Here is a 17,377-nt window from a genome sequence, read left to right as displayed (position 1 = left end):
ACTTGCCCAGCACATGTGAGGCACTAGATTCAAACCTTAGTACCACATAAAAATAAATATATAAAATATTGTATGTCCAGGGCTGGGGAGTTAGCTCAGTTGGTAGAGTGCTTGCCTGTCAAGCACATGGCCCTGGGTTCAATCCCCAGCACCACAAAAAAAAAAAAAAAAAAAAAAAAGTATATATATGTACACACACACACACACTTGTATGTCCATCTACAACTAAAAAGTATATATTCAAAAAAAGATAAAGATAGTAATATTTTGAACTACAAAGTTGGATTATTCCTTTTTAAAAAGGTGGGATGTCCCCAAGAGACCTATTCCTTCTTCCTTCAGTTGATGCACTAGAACACCTTCTAGCACTTACAGCTCATCCTATGTGCTCTTTCTTGCAACATCAAGATCCACTGAATAGGAAATCAGGACCCAATTTAGCCAGAAGGGTTAGATAATACAAGAAAATAATACAAATGTGGTTGATATTATAAATAACTTCAAAATAAATAGCTAATAGGTTTTGGAGGGAAAAAAAAAAAACCATTCAACTTACTTCAGTGTTTTGTTTTGTTTTGTTTTTTTCCTTCATTTATTGAAGACCCAAGGATCATGGAAGGAAACTTTTATTCAACAACTGTCATTTTTTCTAATTAGTGTAAATAAACAAACTTATAATGTTAGTCTGGGTATATAACTAACAACTGTTTTTATTCTCTTGCCTCTAAATGATACTGTTACTCTCAAAATTAATTTGCAAACTATCTGAGTAATGCCAAAGGATACTATAGTATTAAGCTGAAGATGATTTTTTAGATTTCAGTTTTCTTATTAACTTTAAGTTAATTGAAGATAAAAGAAAAAATAAAAAGTACAAAGCATTTACAGTACAACTGAATGAGTATACATTGTATGAAACTGAACAGATAGCATGTATCAACTGAAAATAGACATTTAAAATATTTTTATTTAAAAATTTTTTCATACAAGTATACAGGGTTATTATCATGTCTGTCTCATTCTACAGTCCTTCCCATCCCCACAGTCCCCACCCCTCCCCCACTCCCTTCTGCATAATCTAAAGTTCCTTCATTCTTCCCTACCCACCACTATGGATCACCATCCAATTATCAGAGAAAACATTCCCAAAACTTTAAAATTTTGGGACTGGCTTATTTCACTTAGCATGATATTCTCTAGTTTCATCCATTTACCTGCAAATGACATAATTTCATTCTTCTTTAAGGCTGAGAAATATTCCACAGTAAAAATGTACCACATTTTATTTATCCATTCATCTGTTGAAGGACACCTAGGTTGATTCCATAATTTAGTTATTGTGAATTGAGCTGCTATAACCATTGATGTGGCTGCATCACTGTAGTATGCTGATTTAAGTCCTTTGGGTATAAACCAAGGAGTGGGATAGCTGAGTCAAATGGTGGTTACATTCCATGTTTTCTTAGGTATCTCCATACTGCTTTCCAAAGTGGTTGTACCAATCTGCAGTTCTACCAACAATGTATGTGTTTTCCCCCACATCCTCCCCAATACTTTTTATTGCTTATATTCTTGGTATTTGCCATTCTGGCTGGAGTGAGATGAAATCTTAGTGTAGTTTTGATTTGCATTTCTCTAATTACTAGAGATGCTGAACATATTTTCATGCATCTGTCGATCACTTGTATATCTTCTGTGAAGTGCTTGTTCAGTTCCTTAAGATAATTTATTGATTAGGTTATTTCTTTCTTTTTTTTTTTTTTTTTTTTGGTGTCAGGCTTTTGAGTTCTTTATATATACTGGAGATTAGGGTTCTGACATGCGTGTGTAAAGATTTTTTTCTCATTCTGTAGGCTCTCTCTTCACATTATTGATTTTTCCTTTGCCAAGAAGCAGCTTTTTAGTTTAAATTCATCCCATTTATTGATTCTTAATTTTACATATTGTGTTTTAGCAGTCTTGTTAAGGAAGTCAATTCTTAGACCAAGATGAATAAGATTTGGGCCTATTCTTTCTTCTACCAGGTGTAGGGTCTCTGTTCTAGTGTCTAAGTCTTTGATCCACTTTGAGTTCATTATTGTACAGGGTGAGACAGAGGTTCAATTTCATTGTTACATACGGATTTCCAGTTTTCTCAGTACATTTGTTGAATAGGTTATCTTTCCTCCAATGTATAATTTTGACGCCTTTGTCTAGTATGAGATAACTGTATTTAAGTGGGTTTGTCTCTGTGTCTTCTATTTTGACCCATTGGTCTACATGTCTATTTTGGTGCTAATACCAAGCCATTTCTGTTACTATTGCTCTGTATTATAGTTTAAGGTCTGGTAGTATGATGCTTCCTGCTTCACTCTTCTTACTAAGGATTGCCTTGGCTATTCTGGATCTCTTATTTTTCCAAATGAATATCATGATTGTTTTTTCTATTTCTATGAAGAATGTCATTGGGAATTTAATAGGATTTACATTGAATTTGTGTAACACTTGGCCATTTCGACAATATTAATTCTACCTATTCAAGAGTGTGAGAGATCTTTCCATCTTCTAAGGTCTTCGACTTCTTTCTTTAGTGTTCTGTAGTTTTCACTGTAAATGACTTTCACCTCTTTTGTTAGATTGATTCCCAAGTATTTTACTTTTTGTTGAGGCTATTGTGAATGGGGTAGATTTCCTCATTTCTCTTGCAGTGAATTCATTGCTTATGTATAGAAGTGAATTTGCTTTATGGGTATTGACTTTATATCCTGCTATCTTACCAAATTCATTTATTAATTCTAGGAGTTTTCTGGTGGAATTTTTTGGATCTTCTAAATATAGAATATCATGTCAGCAAATAGTGACTATGTGAGTTCTTCTTCTCCTATTTGTATCCCTTTAATTTCTTAAAACTGTCTGATTGCTCTGACTAGTACTTCAAGGACAATGTTGAATAGAAGTGGTGAAAGAGGGCATCTCTGACTTGTTCCAGTTTTTAGAAGGAATGCTTTCAGTTTTTCTCCATTTAGAATGATGTTGGCCACGGGCTTAGCATAGATAGCTTTTATAATGTTGAGGTATGTTCCTACTATTCCTAGTTTTTCTAGTGTTTTGAACACGAAGAGGTGCTGTATTTTCTCAAATGTTTTTTCTGCATCTATTGAGATAATCAAGATTCCTGTCTTTAAGTCTACTGATGTGACGTATTATGTACCTTGCATTTGAGGGATGAATCCCACTTGATCGTGGTATACTATATTTTTAATATGTTTTTGTATGCAATTTGCCAGAATTTTGAGAATTTTTGCACCTATGTAAATCAGGGATATTATCTGAAGTTTTCTTTCCTCAATGTGTCTTTGTCTGGTTTTGCTATAAGGGTGATACCAGTCCTATAGAATGAGTTTGAAAGGGCTCCCTCCTTTTCTATTTCAAAGAATAATTTGAGGACTATTGATGTTAATTCTTCTTTAAAGGTCTTGTAGAACTCGGCTGAGAATCAGTCTGGTTCTGGGTTTTTCTTGGGTGGTAGGCTTTTGATAGCATCTTCCATTTCATTGCTTGAAATTGATCTGTTTAAACTGTGTATTTAATAGTGCTGGGTGTTTTAAGTTTCAAGATTATTTATTGTTAAGACAGATCAAGAACAAACAAGAAAAACCATCATTCCATGCTCTAACTCTTCAGTGGTTATGGGAGCAAAACATTAAGGATTGACTGACAAGGTAGTCAAAGCAGTTTCAGCCTAATAAGCAAAGTTTAATTTTTTTACACTTTTATGGCTGTTATCAGCTTATTCCTCAGGATTATCACTGATAAAAGCTGGGTCCCTCATTTGCATTTGACATTCCTAATAAGGGAAATAATGTTGGGCATTACTGCCACGTACAAATGCTACAGAAACACACTGTACTGTAAGCCCAAAATAAGTGTGTGGAATAAATCAACAAATATGCTAAAAATATGGGAAATACAATTCCCTTCAAAATAGTGTTATGAACTGTATTTCCCTTATAGTAGGGTAACACTTGCTAGCTACCAACTGTGTTAATATTTATGAACCTCATAAGAATTATATCACAAACCCACAAAACATACTAGATAACAATGATTTTACTCTTTAAGAAAACTGCAATTTGGATGCTTGCACAACTTATTCAACTATATTATGTTAATGATTCCAGAATAACAAAATGTAGTTTTCCCAAATCCTGGCTAGTTCATTATTTGTAAAATATCCATTTACGTATATATCAAAGCAAGCATGAGCGCACGAGCACACACACTTCCCTCAAACACAGCTTTACTTCCAGCCTTTTGACATCTTACATAATTACAAAACGAACACTGTCAATGTCCTAAGCCAAGTGATACCTACCACCACTGACCACTGATGACCACGTTCCCCCTGCAGGACTGGTCCTTGCCACTGGAGGAGTAGTTGCTTCACTTGGTGGATTGTGGGATACAAATTCTAGGCCACTAGATATAGAGCCCCTCCCAGCAGAAACTCGGTGATTTCGAGGGTGTCGCTGGGCCTTTGGGGACATCCTTGGAGGCCCTAAGAAAGGAACAGTGAACATGACATAAATGTTATATACAATGTCCATCAGTACTATTTCTGCTTTAAAAAAAAAAAAAAAAAAAAACAAAAAAAACCCTCACACATTCTCTCACTCACTCAATAGTTCTTCCTTGATTAAAAATAACGAAAGGTTGGGAGTAGGGGAGGACCCTTACCATACTTATTTTTGGTCATACTACTACAGAATTATTTTGTGAAATGCCAGAGTTTATAAAAATGTCACTTCCCTTTATTTTTTAAGAGAGGGAGAGATGAATTTGGTGGTAAGAAATCAAACAATAAGATGTCATAACTTGTAAGAGAATTTTAGCAATCTGTTTACTCTAAATCATTATCTGTAGGCATATAAAAAGAAAGAACTATTAATAAAATGTTAATTGAAGGTACAGCTAAATGATGAAATAATTTTTACATATTACTTCCAAAACTAAAAAATATATATATATTAAAATTTATTTATTTTTTGGTGGTGCTGGATATCAAACTCAAGGCCGCACACGTCAAACACACACTCTACTGTGTGTCCAGTTCCTAGAAAAAAATTTTTGAAGACTAGCCATCACCATATCCCCCTGTATTACTGAAATATGTGTACATACCCTTCTTATATTTCTCCAAAACGTTAGTTTATCTAGCTCTTCTGCCATGATTATCAACTTTACAACTAACGGCTTTAACAATCCTTACCCATAAGTAGTTAGCAGGCTGTGAGCTGAAAATTCTACTTTTAAAGCTTGACTTGAATGTCCAGAATAGGTGACACTTGGGGAAGAAATTTGTACTATATGAATTATCAAAATTCTACATCACTGGCTCTACCACCCCATTAGTAATTTGTCTTCTAAAGCTGTCTACTATACATTAGACCAAAACCATCAAGTGAAAACTAATGGGCAGAGCTGCTCTCAACACAAGTCTGACAATGAGAACATTCACAAAACAAATTCTCAGGGTCAAAGTCAAAGCCTCTTAACTAAACCCAGCTGTCAAACTCTAAAATATCAAATTAATGTGTGTCCCCAAGAGGAATCTAATCATGAACATGATCTTTAAAAGAATGCTAATGTTATATAACTTTCAACTGGAGACATATAGCATCCCTGAAAAATGTAGAAAGTATATTTTCATATGAAAACTTAGCCCATAAACAGTCCTTACATTTTTTTTTAATTTTTTTTGAATTTATTGAATTTATTTATTTATATATGGTACTGAGAATCAAACCCAGTGCCTCACACATGCCAGGCAAGCACTCTACCACTAAGTCACAATCCCAGTCCCAGTCCTTACATCTTAATGTAATAACCAACTCATTAATGAGAATACTTTACCTAATACTTCAAGTGTTCAAACTATAGACTGCAATAAATACTTCAATAGAACTTAACTTTGCACTTAGTGGCCACTAAAGATGCTTTCTGAGAAAGCAAGTCACCTTGAAAATTTGTGAAACTTACTGTTGAATGTTAGCTGCTTTGGTCAAGGTCAAATGACCTCCCTGTTCGGGTGACAATGTATTTAAAAACAGCCACCACAATTTCTCCAGAGAAGCAGATTATATAGAAAAGTTTATTATTCCCAACATAGCAATATCAACTGTGATTTTAATGAACAAATCTGATTAAAATCTTAACACTAATCTGAACTAATATCAAAAGGATATTAACAATGAAAAGCAGAACTTGTAATTTATGCACTACATTTAAATCAGAATGCTAACCCTTCTACAACACACACAAGTATTTGATATGTAACAATAGTGGATTTAGCATCAAATACTGAATGAGAATTATAGGATTTTCTTCTTGTTTTTGACAAGGACAAAAAAATAATACCTAAAGATTCAAATTCATACCTGTGTTTATCAATAATTTCATTACTATCAAGGCCTTTTCTCACTTAAATAGCCTTTCACAGAGCTAATATTTGCAAAGCTAACTTTAAAAATTACTCAGATAAATTTAGAATTCTTCAGGGGCTCTAAAATGTATTCTGTATTATAATCAGAGGGTCCACAGACAAAGGCAGCTACATGGAATGTTGTGCTAAAAAAGAATCACTAAAACACCATTCCTGCCTATGGCCAATAAGGTTTGTTAGCATTTTGGCCAAGGAGCTAGTATAAAGTGACAGGATCTATACTTAAGTCCAAGGCTGGATAGAGAAAATTCACTGTTCACTATTAATCACCACATCCAGTATCAATTAGGAGGAAGAGGCTCTGGGCAGATCTTTCTGGGGCTATGCAGAAGCATCATTACCAAGCAGATTACACCCCCTTCTTACAATGCAGAACAGTTCATAGCTTCACACAGCATTTATCAAATTTCTAATGAACAATAGGTTAATAGAAATAGTTTTAATAAACTAAAGTTAAAACACGGAAATTATAGGTTATTAAATAATGAAGAGGAGACTATTTGTAATTATAAACTCACATAGGAGTTAAACAAAGACAAACAAAAACATGAACAAATTGTGGTATTGTACCTTCTGAAGACATGCGTTTAGGCATAGTAGAGACAGGAGCTGGAGAACCATGAGCAGAGGGGTGAGACGGGGGTCTGGATGGCCGCGAGGGGGGCCTGGAGGGCGGCCGTGTAGGGGTGGCTGCCCGAGGTGGAAGAGAGTTGGGACCTGACTGGTAGCGAGAAGGTGGGCGAGAGGAAGGAGATGGGCAAGGCGATGGCCAGGGAACACCTGACAGAACAAATGATATGAAGGAAAGTATAAAAACTAAAGAAAAAAATGAGGGAAAAAAGTAAACAGAAAAAAAAGTAAAATGACAAAAATGATTTCTTGTACATTTTAACCCTTTGAGGACAGTCATTTGATTGTGATAAATTTTAGCATAACTTAACTGACATAAATTCACATTTTACTTTAACCTCCTTAAAATTAAGTCTGTTTAAATGAATACACGTTCCCAAAGGGTTAATCAGGATCTACACATACTATTGAAGAAGACAGTTAAGACTTTGTCTAGAAATCCTGCTTCTATAACTGTTTCTCACTAAACAATTTTTAAAATGAATATAACATAGAGTAGATAACTTCAAACAACAAAACACAATAATTCCTAATCAGGAATAAGATTATTTACTACATTAGTTTTAGCTCAGAAACAATAAAAATAAACAGCAGCTATTATACTCAATTTAAAGAGCTGGTTTCTTACAATCATCTATGATTTTCATTGTTTATATTTCAATCTAAATTTCAGTTTGAAGTCTCATTAGAAACAATTTAAGTAGAAAAATATTAATTCTATTTTGCAGATTCATTGGAACAACAAAGGTTAACCATCATTGCTCCTTCAAAATAAATCTCTAAATCTCATTAAACTAGAAAAGGGGGAACCTTCTAAATAAGTAAGTTATGCAATTAAAATATTAATCTAAGAGACTGCTTAATAAACAATGCAACTACAAAGCAGTCATCATCAAATAAATTGATCCTGATAGATATGTACAGGTCAAAATACAAATGACATTTACCATTACAGATCACTTACCTTAAATCTTAGAACAGTTCCAGGTCTCCTCTCCAGAGGGCTCCACACACTTGAGTATCATACATTTCCCAGACCCCTCCAAGCTTTTTACTTTAAAAATTCTGTTTATGAACAACTAAAAATCTTTACTCAGTGAGCAAAGAAATTTTCATCCCCATCACTAAGTAAAGAAAATACTCAAGAGTGTTCATTGGAGAGGATTCTGGAAAAAAGACTTAATAAAAAAATGAAATTGGAAACTTATGTTATCAATTTTGATCTAATTTTATAAATTTAAATGCCTAAAATTGAATGTTCACTCTATTCCCTTAGTAACATACTATTGCTGTTACTAATTATCATATTTCCATACCATTTGTAGTTCTGTTTAGTATCTCAGAATTTTTTTAAATTTTTTCTTTAGTTGTTGATGAACCTTTATTTCTTATTTATATATGGTGCTGAGAATTGAACCCAGTGCCTCATGCATGCTAGGCAAGCCCTCTGCCACTGAGTCACAACTTCAGCCCCAGTATCTCAGAATTCTATAAACCACCTATAACCTATGAGCTATTTCAACCTAGATTTAGAGGACCAGTAAAAAATATCTTCCTACTAAAGAATCAAGTTTCTTTATTTAAGACTTTAACATGTCCTTTTATTTTTACTATATTTTTCTCATTAATTTCTTCACATGACTCTTAGCCATGTCTTATATTACAAATTACAACACCTTTCTTGAAGCAAGCGGATAAATATATAAACAGCTGATGAAAATGAATCTGTATTAACCACTAAATGCACTGCATATATAATAGGATTTTCCATATAAACTGTGTCTACATAATTTTCTTATCCAGTGTTTTTAAAATTTCAGAACCTACCCAAAGTTTCCAATTTCTTTATATGTGGAATTTTTTTAGCCAAGTGAATGTCGGAAACAAACTTAGCACCTTATCTTAGTAATGAGTGTTTTGTGATACTGAATACCGTATATGCCAATGTTTCACAAATCTGATATTCACAAAAGCAAGTTTTAAGTAATTCCCAAGTGAAAAATACTCCACAAAAATCATTAATGGTATGCACATTCCTATCAATTATATAAACTCTTAAGTTTTCATAAAAACTATATATTTGGTCAATGACATTGATAAATCTGGCCAAAATACTTGCCTCCATTAACTACTCTTTGGTCTGAACCAGAATTCGGGTTGAAATCTGAAGTGTGAGAAGTGGATCTTGATGGCATGGAGCCTGATCCAGGCTGGCCCATACGCGGTGAATTCTGTCTCCCACTTCCCCAGGATATGACTTCTCTATTTCTTTGTCCAGGAGGAATATATTATTTTCCCTGAAAATGAGAGATCCTCTAAATCATTTTATCCTGAAAGGTACCAAGCCAATGAAACATGTCTAAAAGTAAAGGGAATACTTGTTACAAAAATGTTCAACACTAAACCAAACTGCTTCAATTCCTAGTTCTTCCATCTTACCCCAAGTTCTAGCTTCTAGCCTCACCCTTCACTCATTCTCCTCCAGGCACAAAGTTTAACAGACATGGTCATTTTCACCCTACCTGACCTCTCTGTGGCTGACTCATGGTCCATTAGTCTTTTTAAAGCTTTCAGGGAGGCAGGGGGACAGGGGTCCCCTGGCTTTTCGACTTTACTTTCTCTGAGATCTACTCCACCTCTGCTTGTTCTTTTTTTCTTTTTTTTCTTTTTTTTTTTTTTGGTGGCTTCACTATCAGCAACGCTGATCAATCTCAAATCCACAGTCCCAGTCCCAGACTCCATACATCCCGATGAACTTGTCAATTCATGCCACCTAAGCTATGAGTGCCTTGGTGATAGGATATACACCCTGCTCTATCAGGTATGTAGTGGGTGGTCCTCAACACACATTTATGAATAAATAAAAGACCAACAAGTCCGTCAAATGCAACAAACTGCAAGAATGGAATTGTTGCTCCCCTCAAACTTGCTTCATCTTTCCTATCTCTGTTGTCAGTACAACCATCAATCCAATTAGTTAATCAAATAAATCTCAAACAAATCCCCCTTGATTTTTCTAAGCTTTGTACCACAAACCTTGGTCTAGTTGTTTACAAAGTTCTCACAGCAGCACTCCCTGGGGTTTATTCACCCTAGTACCTGCTTTTAAGGTACTCTTTCGCAGGTATACAAAGTCCTTCTACTATCTCAGTTCCTATCGCCACCCGCCACCACTATAATCAAAACATGGACCATGGGTTCCAGACACAGGAAACAACTAGCCCTTTCCTGAGCATGGCGGGTTGTCTCACAGGGCTGTGCTTTGGTGTAAGTCTTTTCACCAGGTGAGAAAATTATTTTTCCCTTACTCCTCTGAGTGGCAAACAGACTATTATCCTATCACAAAAAGTCTCCTCAGTGAGGCTTTCTTAGAACAGTGTCAATTCTAGCTCCTCCTCACCCTGGATGTTCCTAGTACTCTGAATACACCTTTAATCTAGTGAATCATATTGTTACTATATACATATTCCTCCTCTGATAATTACTCTTTAGCAAGCTCTCTAAGACCATGGTTTGCTCCTCATCCTATACTTAACACTTTGGCTCCACAGAGCTGACTCTCAAATACATTTTCCAAGAATACCATAACTTTTCTCTAACAAAATCTTACACCAATTCCACTTGCATTCTCTACCTAAGCTTTGTTTAAAAAAAAAAAAAGAGGAAATATAATAATAATACACCTTCTCACACAGACCTTGAGTTGTGTATCCAAAATACTGCATCATGATTTCCTTTAAATACCTAGTGTTTATGCTGTGCCCCTCACGTTCACTGGAATTTCTCTGAACTGCTGTATATTTTTCTTCCTCACTTCTATCATCATTTTCCAGGGCCACCCGAGCTTTGTACTGAGCACTTGATTCAATTTCTTCTGCTAACTGGTTTGCCCTTGCTTCCCGTTTTAAAAATTCTTCTGAGTTGTCCCTTTCCAAGGGCACCCTAAAACATAAGAAAAAGAAAAGCTAAGTGATTAAAGTAATAGTTCATATATCTGTCATAATCAACGATTAAGAAAGTTTAATTTGGAATACTAGAAAACTGTAAAAGTATGGTGCTTATTAATTTTTAAATCAGAATCTGAATTTTTTTCCTGTTACCTTTTACATGGAAGAACATTCAGTAGTTCAAGAACTGGTTAAACTATTCATCACAATCTTGACCCTTGCAATGTCTTTTTTTTACAACTTAAAAGCAAAATAAAAACAAACATTTTGAACATAAAAATAATTAGGTATTGGGAGAGAAACTACATATTTATTGCCTGTTTTAAAAGAAATTTATAGTTCTAAATAGTAACAGAATAATTCTTTCACATAATTTTTTAACTTATAATTCAACATTTATTCCACAGGTTTTATGAACATCAAAGACAAATGTACTGAAATAAAAGCAAATTCTTTAAACTTACGTATATGAAGATAAACTGCTATCATATGTAGACACTACTCCATAATTTTCTTCATTATATCGAAACATATCATTGGGATCCCATCCATTAGACTAGAAGAAAATGAAGCTCATTTTCAAAGTGACAAAGTATTTATCATCTTTAATTCAGTTATAACCAATATTTAAAGTAAGACTATACTAGTTAAATTTAATAAATTAAAAAATAAGCAAAACTTTCCTCTCAAAATATTTTAAGGAAAAGCTTTTTTCTTCCACATCAGTCCCTCAAATAGGTAAATAACTACAGAATCATCTGAGAAGGTATTAGAAAAGTTTAGAATATATTAGTTATATAATAAAATCAGAGCCTACTGATAAGGGTTCTGTCCTTCCCTTACACTCTCAATAGCCACCTTTCTTTTGGACAGAGACACCTTGATTTACCCAAAACTTTCTTGAGATCACTGATCATCAGTATATGAAGGGGAAGAAGTGTTTTGACAGACAAAAATATTTCCCTTGTTTGGGAAAAGAAGGAAGATGACAAAGTTTTCCCCACTTCATCAATACTTCAAGGTGGGACCATAGTACTAGACTCCAGCCATGCTCCCCTTCTATCTGCAGATGCTCAAAGGAAGGACCACATGAGTCTATAAGCAAATAAAAATCACAAGATCTAGGTTTAAGAACCAGATTTTGCCATTAGCAGATGTTCAACCTCAACAACAGCAATTCTGGGTCTAGACGCCATAATTCACAACCTCTGTGTAGATTACTCTTTAATTCTATAAGGGAACTGTAGGAACTGCCATTCTCAGAAGTTAGGTTGCATTCTTAAAACTGTAAGAATCAACCAACTGGGGCAAATGTTATAAGAATATTCACTGGTAAACACTAATGTCTAGTTGATCACTTATCTCTAATGCTTCAAACTCTTCTTTTAAAGCTAGATTGGTCAAAAGGAGAGACCCAGCTTTAATCAAGAAATGCTGACAGCAATTCCAACACTGAAGCCTTAAAGTTCCCCCATCAACCATGGGACCCTCCTGTGTTAATTCGGATAAAACTACAAAGTAACTATACTACCAAAGTAATTCCTTTGGCCTAATGTATGTACCAGAAATCACAATTTCCTATGGAGACTTTATAATTATTTAAGTAATAAATGCTCTATATAAAAAATCCATGCCACGCAGAAGACATTCAGTACAAAGTTAAGTGTCATCCAATCCCAGGGTGCATAGATAACTACCATCAACTATTTTAAAGGTATAATTCCAGACTTCTATATACATAAATAAGACTATGATCAACTCTTCTTTAAAATTCAAATAGGATCTAATTGTTCTGCAACTTGCTTCATCTTTTAATCCCAAGATCAGAACACCATTTTTTAGTATATATGTAACATTTATATTGAGTGGCAGTGCCATAAATCTATTTAATTTGTTCTACTGATGGATGGATACTGTTTTTGGTTTTGGTGCTGGGGATTGAACCCAGGGTCTCACAGGATAGTCAGTCTATCACTGAGTCACATACCCTGCCATTCTGATGGACACTTATTTAAAAAAAAAAAAAACAAAAAAAAAAAAACCACATATATAATCATTTGCATGTATTATCCACATCACATACTCCCACATGTCAAGTGGTGCCCACTTGAGAGCTATTGATTATACTGAGTTATAGATGAACCTTCAAAGTTTGAAAACTAAGCTGGGCATGGTGGCATACACCTATAATCCCAGAGACTTGAGAGGCTGAGGCAAAAGGGTTGCCAAGTTTAGCTTCAGCAACTTATGAGACTCTATTTCAAAATAAATAAATAAAAAGGGCTGAGGATGCAGCTCCTTGGCATGTCCCCCACCTTAAGTTATTATGTCTTAAAACATTAAATACGGATTTTCTGTTCTCAGTGGAAGACTCTTCAAACCAAATTTTGCAACCCACACATTCATTTATGGCAACACTTTTTTGGGGGGAGGGGGTAATTGGGATTAAACTCAGGGGCACTTGACCACTGAGCCACAATCCCAGCCCTTATAGCAACACTATCTCTATGTTCTTTTTATCCTAAAAATAAGTCTATTAAGCATTTGATTTGTAGATGGCATATTGGAGAAAAGCAAAAATAACTTGTGAAGAGAGGCATCTTAGAAATAGGTTTTTTGTGGAGGATGATCTGGATGGGTGTGTGTGTGTGTGTGTGTGTGTGTGTGTGTGTGCGCGCGCGCACACATACATACGCGTATGTGCTGTGTATGTCTGCAGTGGTGGCACTGGGGATTGGATCCAGGGGTGCTCTACCACTGAGCTATAGTTCAGTCCCTTTATATTTTTTTTTATATTGAGACAGGGTCTCACTAAGTTGTCCAGGTTGGGCTTGATTCAGCAATCTTCCTGCCTCAGCTTCTCAAGTAGCCAGGATTGTAGTAGTATACCACAGTGCAAGGTCAGAGAATGATCCTAATTTAAGAGCAAACATTTTTCTTAATACTTTAATTATAATGTAACCTAATTATTTATCTTAAAAAATGAGTACCCTTTCTCTTTCTCAGACAAGAAGCTTCTTAAAATGCTCAGCTTCCACCTCATCTCTAGGTAATGACAACAGACATTGAAGATGCCATTCTCCTTAGGTTGCCTTATTCTGCAGGGTGTTCAAATCAAAACACACTGGCATTTCTCAGGTTTCCTCTTTAAATCTGTAAGTTGTTTATTATCTTTTAATTATAAGGAAATAGTAAATGAGCAAAGAACAGATTACACCCTGCTGAGTCCTCACAAGTAAAATAAACAAGGTGGGGATATTGCTCAGTGGTAAAGCACTTGCCTAGTATGGATGAGTCCCTGGGTTCAATGCCCAGCAACCAAAAGTAGTAGTAGTAGTAGTAGTAGTAGTAGTAGTAGCAGTAGCAACAACAATAAGTATTTTTTCATATTCTTTATTTATTCCTTGGAACAAAGTCTCTATTTACAAAATAACTCCTGCTCCATTTGTGTTTTTTTTTTTTTTTTCTTTCTTTCTTTTTTTTTGACACTGGGGATTGAACTCAGGGGCCCTCAACCACTAAGCCACATCCCAGCCCTATTTTGTATTTTATTTAGAGACAGGGTGCCTCACCAAGTTGCTTAGTGTCTTGCCATTGCTAAGGCTAGCTTTGAACTCTCGATCCTCCTGTCTCAGTCCACGGAGCCACTGGGATTACAAACCAAATATATTTTTTACAACAAAAACATATGTAAATTAAAACCAAGTGACAGGATGAATGAATGTATACCACACTGACCAGTCTGATAACCAATCAAAGAAATGACTTACCACGTCATTTTCCAAAGCCTCCAGTTCCTCACTGGTTGAGAGTTCACCTGCATCCCAGGGCTCCAGGTCCTTCTCCTTGTGTTCACCATTCACTTTAGCACTGATAGCAGAGTCGGTAAAAGCGTCTGAAAAGGATGGTTTTGGTTGAAAGATCATGCGACCGGACAACAGGCTACACTAATGTACATCAATTATCAACAAAGATGTATGCTTTTAAAAAACCTATGAAAGTGAATTTCTGATAAATAACATTCATTAAAACAGTATGCTTTCAAACAATTCAGTAAATATCATAGATGACTATTAATAAAGGTATTTGTCTCAATTTTAAAACAAGAAACATTTTAATATACCCACATAATTCATTAAATTATATTAAAGATAATTCAAGTGACAAAGAAAATTCCTACCATCTATTTAAAATAAGATCTCTTTTGCTTAATGGATCTGCTAATTAATACACCTTCATATACTTGCAGTCAAATACATGTACATTCTTTGTTAACGTTCTAAATCCGTATATATATGCAGGGGTCAGTATCTACACATAATCTTGCCAACAGTAAATTGAACTATTCTAGTAGCTCATCCTTTCCTAGAACTCACTTTCCCTGATACCACTTTGTTATAAAGCTCAGATTCTATATGTTACCTGTTTTCAGAAGATTCAGGTAGCATGCCTACCTGGACTTCCTACTAAAGTATTCTCACTTGTGTCCTCTCCTACTGTAGCAGTGTTTCTGAGGAATACTGCCTTGTGAGAATAGTATTCCTCAAAATCATCCATACATTCAGCTGAACATACTGCATTCTGGCAAAGTTAGTTTTCTTCAGTTGGGAATGGGCCCCAGTTAAAAAGCTAAATAGCAGTAGGAAATGCTTTGCAGACATATGCTTACATTTAAATACTTAGATATATAGTATTGGTGGTGGGACCTACCACCAACTAGGAGTAATAATTCTGATGTGGCTCTGCTGGAGAGAATAGGCTCACAGTCACTGTGCCCTCAACCTTACTACAAGTTGCCCCAAAGAGGAGGGGATACTTCAACATCCTAAGGCACACAATTCTTCTACAGAGACAATTTCAGAAGGATTTTTGATTTGGTAATTCTTCTGTAATAGTCTTTCTCTCACTCATGATCAAGATGATGCCCAAATAAAAAATTTAAGCAAGCAAACTCAAGCAGCTAGATTAGCTAACTCAAACGTCCTTTCATCCCAAAGGTGAGATGAGCAAGCCGGGATGGAACATTCACTGGAAAACAAATGCACTTTGGAAATGCTATTTTCCCAACACCCCATCTTCAGCTGGAAGCCAGCGATGGCATGGCTTGAAAAACCTTATCTTATTTGACACTAGGCCTGATTCATCAAGTCCTATCTACATCATCTTAAAGTTATACGAATTCCTTGTAAAAATTAATTTACTCATGTGTATTTTCAAAAATATTAAGTATTCCAAGAAAACATCAACTAATAACCTTACATTAGTATCCTGAAATTCCTTTAATTTTCACAAGACTACAAACAATACTAGACTACAGGAAAATTTAAAACCAGTCATGTAACTTCTGTAAGAAGCTACAGGACTATTAATGTATATGTTTTAATCACAGTAGTTTTTTGGAAAGTTTACATTTAAGTGGATAAACATTTATTTAGATATAAACAGCATAAAAAGATAATACTTTTTATTCCAGAAATTAAAGTTCAAAGCAGCTAGAGACTTTTATGGAACTAAAATACTTTTTCTCATTGCTGTGTATGGGGTGGGAGAGGAAAAGAGGGAGGAGAGTATTTAGAAAAGACTGGACTGAGCAGAGCAAAGCTGTTTTCAAATGAAAAGATCCAAACGCACAAAACAAAAATAGTTTATACTTCTACGGTAGGATTCTAAACAACATCAAAACAGGATCCCTAGCCAGGCACAGTGGCAGGCAACACTTATAAATCCAACAGGAACAGGAGAATGGCAACTTCAAGGCCCAACTTCTGTGCAACTTGGTGGGGCCTTATCTCAAAATAAAAAGTGCTAGTGGTAGAGCACTTCACCTGGGTTCAGTCCTCAGACAGGAGCCAATATGAAAAAGAACAAACGTCTAAACCTCACTGAACCAGGCTTCACTCTGCTACCACAATTTAGGTTGTATCAAGAGGCCATCATTGGGCGAGGTAGTGGCACACACCTGTGATACTAGCCTGTGATCAGCTCGGGAGGCTGAGGCAGGAGTATCAGGACTTTGAAACCAGCCTCGGCAATGTAGTGAGGCCCTAAGCAACTTAGTGAGACCCTGTTTCAAAATTAAAAATACTAAAAAGCGCTGGGGATGAGGTTAAGCTATCATGGACCCTGGGTTCAATCCGTAGTACCAAAAAAAAGGTCATTATTAAGTGACCTATTTTTTTTCAAGTCTACATTTTTATCTTAAAATTTTCTGTTTACATTACCAATCTTACCAAAGAAATTGACTATTGCCATGCTGTAACTTAGAAATGGAGGAAGGGAAAAGAAGAATATTCCTTGATTTTTAAAATTTCCCCCAAAT

General features: G+C 35.3%; 1 protein-coding gene and 1 non-coding gene across 2 annotated transcripts in view; one reads left to right on the top strand and one right to left on the bottom strand.

Annotated features, from left to right (window-relative positions):
* Window positions 1-17,377, bottom strand: part of Atxn2 (ataxin 2) — a 115,448-nt gene that overhangs the window by 43,189 nt on the left and 54,882 nt on the right. Inside the window, 7 exon segments of the mRNA XM_047561421.1 lie at window positions 4,355-4,537; window positions 7,052-7,261; window positions 9,231-9,408; window positions 9,639-9,642; window positions 10,856-11,053; window positions 11,523-11,614; window positions 14,829-14,953. Coding sequence (XP_047417377.1) covers window positions 4,355-4,537; window positions 7,052-7,261; window positions 9,231-9,408; window positions 9,639-9,642; window positions 10,856-11,053; window positions 11,523-11,614; window positions 14,829-14,953 — 990 coding nt within the window.
* On the top strand, window positions 84-157 carry Trnad-guc (transfer RNA aspartic acid (anticodon GUC)). Its single transcript has one exon. It is a non-coding gene; the product is annotated as a tRNA-Asp (tRNA).

This window comes from Sciurus carolinensis, chromosome 8, assembly GCF_902686445.1.
Source record: "Sciurus carolinensis chromosome 8, mSciCar1.2, whole genome shotgun sequence".
In the NCBI taxonomy this organism is placed as follows: domain Eukaryota; kingdom Metazoa; phylum Chordata; class Mammalia; order Rodentia; family Sciuridae; genus Sciurus; species Sciurus carolinensis.
Note: the sequence above shows the minus strand (reverse complement) of the source record. Positions and strands in the feature narration are given on the sequence as shown.